The 9,815-nt window shown below is 26.6% G+C and overlaps 1 protein-coding gene across 3 annotated transcripts; it reads left to right on the top strand.

Annotated features, from left to right (window-relative positions):
- Positions 1 to 1,451: 1,451 nt before the first annotated feature.
- LOC100162563 (facilitated trehalose transporter Tret1-2 homolog) lies at positions 1,452 to 9,260 on the top strand. 3 transcript variants are annotated; one of them, XM_008186327.3, is made up of 11 exons: positions 1,452 to 2,171; positions 5,358 to 5,487; positions 5,569 to 5,656; positions 5,715 to 5,853; positions 6,622 to 6,807; positions 6,884 to 6,982; positions 7,187 to 7,377; positions 7,503 to 7,730; positions 7,793 to 7,979; positions 8,615 to 8,736; positions 8,798 to 8,969. In XM_008186327.3, exons 2-11 carry the CDS (start codon positions 5,474 to 5,476, stop codon positions 8,840 to 8,842), a joined length of 1,299 nt encoding a protein of 432 aa, XP_008184549.1. In that variant the 5' UTR covers positions 1,452 to 2,171; positions 5,358 to 5,473; the 3' UTR covers positions 8,843 to 8,969. The 3 variants fall into 3 exon arrangements, with proteins under 3 accessions (XP_008184549.1, XP_001949995.2, XP_008184548.1); XM_001949960.5 differs by having other exon boundaries at positions 8,615 to 9,260; XM_008186326.3 differs by having other exon boundaries at positions 6,606 to 6,807; positions 8,615 to 9,260.
- The last annotated feature ends 555 nt before the right edge of the window (positions 9,261 to 9,815 follow it).

Here is a 9,815-nt window from a genome sequence, read left to right as displayed (position 1 = left end):
ATTGGGTTACCCCGCAAATTGTCTGTCCACTACTCCGCTTTTAAAAACTTTAAATACTTATAACTCATAAACTACTCGGCCTAAATTCGATTTTTATGTATCAAAATATTAAGAAAAATATTCTGCTTTGGAATATAAAATTAAAACTTTTTGTTGTCATTCAAAAAAGTAAAAACTTAAAAAAAATATTTAAAAATATGATTTTTTTAATAAAAACGTTGTTTTTTTAACAGCTTGAAACTATGTATAAAAATATTTCCAAAAACATTAATACTTTTTGAGATTTTGAGAGTTTTACGCTTAATGAATCACTCTGTATTCAGGCAATAGGCATTAGGTACATAGCAATACAAAATTTTATAATGTATCACTTTATTTATAAATTATAATTTACAAGCTTTTTTCCTCGCAAAATAATCATCGATTTTTTTTAGGTGATTTATGCAGTGTTATAGCCTATAATGAAAAAAGTAATGGACAAAACTGAGGCCCCTAAATAAATTTTAACTGTTGAGACCCGGTCCCCCCCTGCCCTCCTTAATTCGGGTCTGCATATCGTATACATAACACTTAATAATATTTATGTAAATTACAACATAATAAGTAAGAAGTAAGATAGTTATTATATAGTTTGAACTTTGAATACCCAATATCTATAATGTATTAATGTCAAAATGTGTGCCTACTTTAATTAATAATCTCTCATACAAATGTATAATACTTTAAAGTTTAAATGCATAACTTATTTTTTAAATTAGCACTAGCGAATATAAAGAATGACAAGGAATCTTCTACAATCTACAGCTGTACTCAATTTATAATTTTCAGCCTTTAGTGTTAAAGTTATAAATTTGATGAATTTTTAAATACAAAATCTACATGTCACTCATGATGTTCCATCGATAAATGGCCATAAGCCCCGTGTGGCCGTGTCTGTAAATCCTCACCATTATTATTGTACTTATTGTAGAAATATTCCTTTACAAATTATAAAATCACTTGTTAATCATCAGTTAAAAAAAATATACAAAATAATTTACACATTTTTGTGATTTTCACGAATTTTGTAAAACTTTTAAATTAGGAAAAAGAAACTGTGACAGTGTATTTTCGATAATTAATATTGTGATAAGCGTAAGAGAAGCCTATGAATTATAATTGTTATTATGATGTTTTATTTAATTATGAAAATTTGAGTACCTATGTTCATATTGTATTTAATATTATTTATTATTTATTATGTCCCATCTTTCGTGACGTATTTATACTCAATTAATTGTTGAGTTATAATAACTTTAGTGAGAAGCTGATCAGGCAGTATTAGATAATACAAAAATAATACGGTGATCCATCGACCATCTTAATTTTAATCTTAAGTAGTTAAGTCTAAAGTCAGTGTTTGCCTTGGTGCCTTGGTTTGATAATGATGTGCGGCGCCGCGGTCGCGGCAGTCACAAACTTTATCTTAAACCGCGACGGCGTTGAGCGTGCGCAGTGCACGTCGTCGCTCTTTCGTATCTGGTTTTTTCCAGCCTTTTGAGTTTTGAGTTTTGGCAGTTGCCACTTGCCAGTTTGGCACCGCGACGGTTGCTGTTTAAATTTAAAATGTAAAATAATAATTACTAATTGTCTATGGGCCTATTACGACTTACGGTATTACATGTATTTATAATTTATGTATAATTGCATGTATAAACTCTCAATAGTCAATTCCGTGACACTGTGCACTCATAGATAATATACAATAACAATTGTATATTATGTATATTATCTATGAATGTATCTATTGTCTATCTATATATACGTGACATTACCGGCGTCACTCCGACTCACCTACTTCGGTCTTCGTTATCTATATTGTATGCGACTCCGCATCATGGAGTAGTAGACAGTTGATCAGTGTTATAACGTCTTTTAGACAGTCAACACTCAAAAATTGTTACCACAGATATATAATATAATATTATATATATTATATCTGTGATCGTCACTTATCAGTCGTCGGCCGTGTGGGAGATTGCTCGTTCGCCGTCTCAAACTTCCAACAATCCAACATTACCTATTGGCTATTATACAAGATATTACAGTTCGGTTCGGGGACCGGCTCTTGCGCACGAGGATTTAATTTTCATCTGTCGGATTTATAGACAAGTTCACTGGTTGGATTCGACGTAAGTATCATCGTGACTTTAAAATTGTCTTGACAGATCGTTATTTGGTCAGCGTTCTGTGCTGAGGCGATATGCAATGCGCATGTCAATAATATATTACCAGTCCAATCCCTTATTATTTATTTTGTTTGTTAGTGTTAACGGGCATCTGCCCTTTTACAAAGTATATAATATAATAAAATGGGTATAGACTATTGATACAAATTATAATTACAAAATTATGTAATATATTTAGGTAGTTACCTAAGTAGTTTTTATTTTAATATTCTACTAGGAAATAGGTATATAAGTACTACCATTGGTTATAAATACTAGTATTTATAATCAATGGTACTAATTATATTATAACAATTAACATTTAACAGCGTTATAATTTATAACACACGTTTTCAATTTATATTATTGATACACATTTATACATTTAGTATTTAGTAGGTGCCTTACCTATTGTTTGCATACCTACATATACCTATTATTGAAAATTGAAAATCTAGGTATATTTGTATTTTTTTCTAACTAATTAGTGTTAAATCAATATTCATACAATCATCAAAAAATATGCCTTCAAACACAAAAAGTGTGGGGTTTAGTGGGAGTTAATAGGGTGCCTTGTAGAATTATCGGATTTTGATAACTATTCTTCTATCTGAAAGAAGAAGACTTTCTAGAGGCCGCATCAAACTACAATTTTTTATTCTATTTCAAATAATAATATGATTTAATTTGTAAAAATCGCTTAAAATTGTATTATTTTTGAAGACATATTATAAAGTTTGAGATTAAAATATTGAAAAATGGAGTTTAATGGAGCTTGTAAAATATTACCCTCTATTAGTTAAAATTTTTTTTCAAATTTGGTTGATTCTACAGAACGGAATCCTGAATCATTATTCCTGTAGAGCATATTTTTGTGTACAAAATTACATTGGCACCGGGCTCTTTAAGTATTTGAATACCTACTTATGTTTAAATACTTTTTGACAAGTGTATATTAAATACTTTCATAATATGTTTTCTTTCTTTGTATTTTATTCCAGAATACTAAATGCTTACTTTTTTTTTTTACTGTTGTATTTCAACAAACAATATTTTTGTTTTGTGTATCACAATTTTAAAAATTGGTCTTAAAATAATATTTTATAATGCTTCTAAGAATTTTTATGATTTCATTAAATATGTAGATTGCACAATGCCTAAAATTCATATCTACCTCGCTGAAATTCTTTACTAATTAAATAATGTATTTATTTATTTATTTAATTTAAATTATTAATAATTTTAAGTATACACTTATGATAAATGTAAAAGCATTTTGTATACTTTTAAAATGTATTTGTATTTATATTCATTATTCAAATACTTTTAAAAGACAGTATTCGAAGAAATATTTCAAATACAAATGACTCCAAGTATTTAAATACGTATTCTAAATACATTTGAAAAGTATTCTTAACAAGACTGTATAAATGTTATAAAAATTACTATCATTATTAACACTTTGAGTGCCATGTGTATCAATTTCAATACACAACTATTATGTTTATTTGTGCAGTGTGTATTGATAATGATACACATTTATATGATACACACATTATAAAAAAAATGTCCCGGTCAGAATGCTCAGTTTTGTCATTTTTGGCCTGGCACTCAATGTGATAATCAATCTCTTACTTAAATACTAAATAGTTAAAAACCCGTCCAGTGACCAAATGTTAAATCAGTACAACTATAAACTACCAATTTTCAATTGGTTCATTTAAAAAAAATGTAGCGTAAAAGTAGTGCGCTACATTTAAACAATAGTATTAAAAACAGCACACTACATTAAAAAAAAGAAGCGATAGCGATAGGAGCTAATTTTTTGGAGGAGTAACTGTAGCGTAAGCGCGCTACAAAAAACTAGTAGTGCCCTGACCACTGATATTTATCAATAAAAAAAATTATATTTCATTAGGGATGTTTACTATAATATTATAGTTAAATTTGTATTGCAACATTCACCACAAAAGAATTTATCTGGAATTAATATTTATAGAATTTATTAAATACATGCAACATAAATCATAATAACACATATAACATTATACTAACTGAAACATTGAACTATAATAATTGTATTCATATTTTACTATTTTAGTCTCATTATTAGATTACTCATGCATTGGCAAAGGTGAAGGCTCTTAAAAATATCTGCATGATTAGGTATATTATAGGTAGGTAGTACACTAGTACCTACTGTAATAATATAATAGTACACTATAAAATTATAATGTAGAATTTGTAATTAATTATAAACTTTATTTATAATAATCATATTTAGTTTAATATTGCACAATCTAGTGTTATATTGCTATCTAGGTACATAATTACAAATAATGATTATAGTTATAGTTCTTATAATCACTGTGATAAATAGGCAAAGTACCGATTTACTATTTTATAAATAACTAAGTGACTATTCTTCTAACAAATATCTTTTAATTACCTAACTATTTTATTTCAAGACCAGAAAAAAAAAAATCTCGTTTTCCATAATAAGTTTTTGGAAACAAAGTACTAAAATTGAAAGTACATAATATAAATGTATACTTATCCTAGATGTCGTTGCTTAGTATTTTTTTTACTGTACATACTTTATTTATAATTATTAAAATTATTACAATGCTTTTTGTTAATTGTTTTGGGGTAGATTTGAATATTGTTTAAACATAATTTTTCCTACAGTTTATTTCCTATTTTTCATTTATATTTTTAGAATAGGTATGGTGTGAAATTATCAAAAAAAAAACAAAGTCAATCTTGTTATTTAGTTTATTATTAATGATTGATATTCAACATTAAAATGTGGCAGTGCGCCCCTTATAAGATTTTTCAAATTTTCTCTCTACCCCATTTATGAGATACATTTGAATAAAAATAAGTTCAACTAAGTAATTTGAAATTGTAAAAGTTATTGCATAAATGAGGTTGTAACGAGTCGTTTTATATTTTCAAACCTCTATAATGAAATATTTATAAATGTAAATAATATATTTGATCATATTAATTTGTAGTAATTGTAGTCTTACTACACATTAATATTATCAAATACATTATTTGTCAAAAAATAAAATGTTATTTTCATTAACATTAGCCCAATCCACACCTACCTTAATTCTTTTATTAAATTTATAATTTTTGTTTTAGGATATTAATTGAACATTTGAATTAATAAATGTAACAACTATAACTTTTAATACCAGTGATTTTATCTTCATCAAAATAGTTTGAATATTACCTAGTATATTGAAATTACAGTCATAATGGAAGAAGAAAGGTAATACAATTACTAAAATCCATTAGTAATATATTTTTTAAATTTATTTATTTATAATCTATGTATCTTATCTATGTGTAGTATAAAACTAAATGAAAACCCAGTAAAACATGAATTTGAAGCTGAAGAAATTCAAAATGAAAATAAGAAAACATTTAATTGGGCTGAGGTAAATGTTATTCTTTAAGGTATAATGTTTGTATAAAATTGTGTATTTGTGTGTTTAGTTTTTAGCTTGTGTATCTGTGGCAACTACTAACTTACACACAGGATTTGCTTTGGGATTTTCTGCAATACTTCTACCACAACTTGAAAAATACAATGATGAAATGGGCAAGATAAGTGATTCTCAATCTTCCTGGATTGGTAAGATAATGTTTTTTTAGAGTATATTTTTATATTTTAGATTTTATATGAATTTTAGTATTAAATAAAAATTCTAATAATCAATTTTTGTTTTATATCTCTGACCATAGTTCAACCATATTTTTTTTGTAAAATTTAAAATATAAATTTTCATTATATGGTTATAAAGGTGAATCATTTATGATTTATCTATAGCAGGGCTCGGCAACCTTTTTGGTGTCAAGAGCCAGAAAATTAAAAAAAAATATTTTACTGGCCATACACCTTATTTTATTTACATTTTACAGTTTAAATTTAAAATATAGTATTTAATTTAATTTATTTAAGTTCAATGCTGTTTGGTGTATTAATATGTTATTATCATTGTCAACTAACATAATGTGATATTCCATATTTTTATACCAACCATAAAATAATCGCAGGCCACATTTTGACCCCTGATCTATAGAATCAATATAAATACGATTAGTAAGCACTAAGCGTAAAATGTCTTAATATGTGATAGAAAAAATGTAAATAAACATGCTGGTATATTTGTATATTTTATGTTTAATTAGACAACACATTAAGATTTTAAAATTTTGTTTAATATATATTAAATTATTTTTTAATAGAGTTATACAGTTAATTAGTTAGTTTTTCACGCAAAATATTGTTCAGAGATTTCATTTACTAGTAATTTAAAAAAATAACAATTATTGATAATTCACTAATTACATTTACAAGGCTTTTTTCTATATATAACTTTTCAGATGTTCTTATGTTTAGCCAGCAGTATTTCAATAGCTGCTCCATTTGGATGTCTGTTTATAGCTTTTACGCTGGACAGAATTGGTCGTATATCCACATTTAAAATTTCTCTATGGCCATGTTTTATTGGATGGATGTTAATTGCTCTTGCTTTTAACCCAAAGATTATCATCATTGGAAGATTATTGACCGGATTTGCTATGTGTATGATAGTTATTTAATTAAGGATTTTAAATATTTTACTTTGTGCCATACTATTATATTTAATACTATAATTTAGCTGTTGGTACAAATTCAGCCAATGTGTATATGGCAGAAATATCTAGTCCAAAACTCCGAGGTTCCATGATGTCAATAGGTTCTGTGATGTTATCTTTTGGTAAGTATTTAACAAATACATATTTTCAACTCAAATGAATAGCATGAAAAATAAAAAAAATGTCAATAAGATGTATATTATTATTCAGTGAATTCTGCATTTTGTACTATTATAATTATTTGTTTTTATTATTGTTTATAATAACAATTTTTTTGTTTAAAAATCAAAGTGTATCAAAACTGAATTTTTTATTTTTTTATATAGGAATATTATTAATGTACTGCACTGGGTTATATCTACATTGGCGTATTGTTGCATGGATAGCATTTGTTGGGGCATTTTTCCCAGTTCTCATGACTGTATTTTGGACACCTGAAAGTCCTGTTTGGTTAATTCATAAAGGGCAAGATGTTAAAGCTTTAAAATCTTTAGCATATTTAAAAAACTCTAAATATGTAAGTTATTTCCAAGTATATTTTTACTATTGAATATTATCGTACATATTATATAAATTATATAGGTAATAATATTTAAATTAAAACTATATTGTAACTTACAATTACAAATTATTTTTTTATAGTGTGCAGGTGCTGTACAAGAAACTTTTAACGAAATGAAAATTATTAAAGAAAAAAAGGATTTATTAATTAATAAAGAAATGGAAAAAAGTAATGTGTTTAGGCGTGTAGCCTGGCTTTTGTCTAAGCCAACTGTTTTTAAACCTGCACTTTTTATGATTGTATTCTTTGTCTTACAACAATTTACTGGAATTTATACATTTCAATTCCACGCTGTTAAAATGTTGCAAGTAATTGAATTATAATTAAACATTTTAATAATTTTTTAATAATTCATTGTATACTATTAAAGGAAGTTGCTCAAGGTATCGACATCAAATTTGCCACTTTACTGTTTGGTTTATTCCGATTCTTATTAAGTTTTGTAGCAACAGGAATGTTACATAATTACGGTAGACGTCCTCTGTGTATGATTAGTGGTATTATCATGGGAATTACCTTGTTCATTTCTGGATTATGTTTTTGTTTAAGAACTAATGGTAATTTAAAATTCAGTTATGTCTTATTATTTAATTTAAATATTTTTATTAAATTGAATATTATATTGTTAATAGTTAATATGTCTGTTAGGTATTTGTGCAATATTATTATAACTAGAATGTTGTTTTCATGTGAAGGTGCATTTACTTAAAAGCCCGAATATGAACGAATGCTAACAAACAAATTCAAACGCTTTGATCAGACCGCCCTTGGGACGAACACGGACAAATGCATTTGTTTGGGTTCGTCTAAACCATTTACATTGGTTTATTTGGTAGAATTTGTTCCTGTTTGAGCTCTAATATAAACGCACCTCAAAGCTGTGAACAGCTAAGTGCAAACATAGTTTTCAATATTACTAACTAGAAACGTAGTAAATAAATAGCAACTAAATAATTAATTTAAGATTCATTTCACTATTTCACTATTATAATTTGATAAACAAAAGCGATATAAATATATAATTATATGTTGATCAGTGCTATCACTGTGGCTGGATACCCAGTTCCACTAGTTAATATTTTTACTATTAGAGTGTTACTATTGCTTAGAAACTCCCATACTTCTTAATAACTATTTATGTTAACCATACCTGATTCAGTTTTAGTTTAATTTAATTTATTTGTTTTGATAGGTGATGAAAGTATTATTATGACATGGATATCATTATTGTGTATGTTACTCTATATTTCGGCTGGCTCTGTCGGTATAATGCTGATTCCATGGATATTGCCCAGCGAAATGTTTCCGACCGAGGTAAAAGGATTACTTATTGGACCCATTATGGCATGGTGTAATGCAGTCATGTTTGTTGCAGTTCATTTTTACGAGGATCTTAAAAGAATATTGGGTGGTATGCTAGGCATTTTGTGGTTCTATAGTTTCATATCAATTCTATCAGTGTTTTTTGTGTGGGTGTTTATTCCCGAGACACATAAAATGAAATTATTCGAAATAGAAGATTATTTTAAAGATAATACTATATTCTTACTAAGAAAAAAAAAGACTGTAAAAAACGAACAATTGTGTATATAATATGTTGATATTTATTTTTATATAGAACAAATGTTGTTAATTGTAATTGTAAGTTGTTCTATATTCATATTCTAACTTGATTATACTCAAGATAATTACTTTTTGTTCAAAATGTTCAATATTAAATTAAAATTAAAAAATTATTTTTTAGTTTTTGTAACAAATAATACTGTAAAAATTAACTATTTAATGTTTGGTATATATTAATAATAAACTTTTCTTAAATATAAGGTCATATTTGTGTATTGCCGTGGTTTATTATTTTTTAAATAAATAATCACCTAATTTTTTTAGTATGTGTATGTGGTATCCAAGTTGCTCAGTATTAACTAGGTATGTGTATTTAAAGAAAAGCAAGAAGACAATATCAAATATTATCAAGAAAAAACAGAAAAATGTTTGTGTTTGGTGTTAAAATTGACAGGTCCACCCTTACTAAATGTGTTTGATTATTTGAACAATTGGAAAATGAAACTATTAACTCTGTAGAAAAGTGCTAACAAAAATCTACAATTCATATAAAAAATTTGTTTCATGCAACTTTGTTAATGAATGCTTAATTTACTATATCAATTTATTGCAGATAGTTATGTATAGTGACACCTGAGTTAAAGGAAAAATTATAAAGTTTCTTCTAAAAGATAGTTATTTCAATGTATTTCAGGCAGGGCTGGCAGTAGGTTTTGCGAGTCCCTGGACGTAATACATTCCGCTAGGCCTTAAATTTATGACAAATTTAATAGCCCACTTATCACCAAAGAAGAAATAAACTACTAGATACATTTTCATAATTATTTACC

This window comes from Acyrthosiphon pisum, chromosome A1 (assembly GCF_005508785.2).
Source record: "Acyrthosiphon pisum isolate AL4f chromosome A1, pea_aphid_22Mar2018_4r6ur, whole genome shotgun sequence".
Classification (NCBI taxonomy): Eukaryota; Metazoa; Arthropoda; class Insecta; order Hemiptera; family Aphididae; genus Acyrthosiphon; species Acyrthosiphon pisum.
This window is presented reverse-complemented; position numbering and strand designations above follow the sequence as displayed.

Bases quoted from the DNA above. Each gene is read 5' to 3' on its own strand.
- LOC100162563 (XM_001949960.5), top strand. The intron at 6,808-6,883 runs GTATGATAGTTA...ACTATAATTTAG, and splicing joins ATTGACCGGATTTGCTATGT to CTGTTGGTACAAATTCAGCC. The intron at 7,731-7,792 runs GTAATTGAATTA...ATACTATTAAAG, and splicing joins ACGCTGTTAAAATGTTGCAA to GAAGTTGCTCAAGGTATCGA.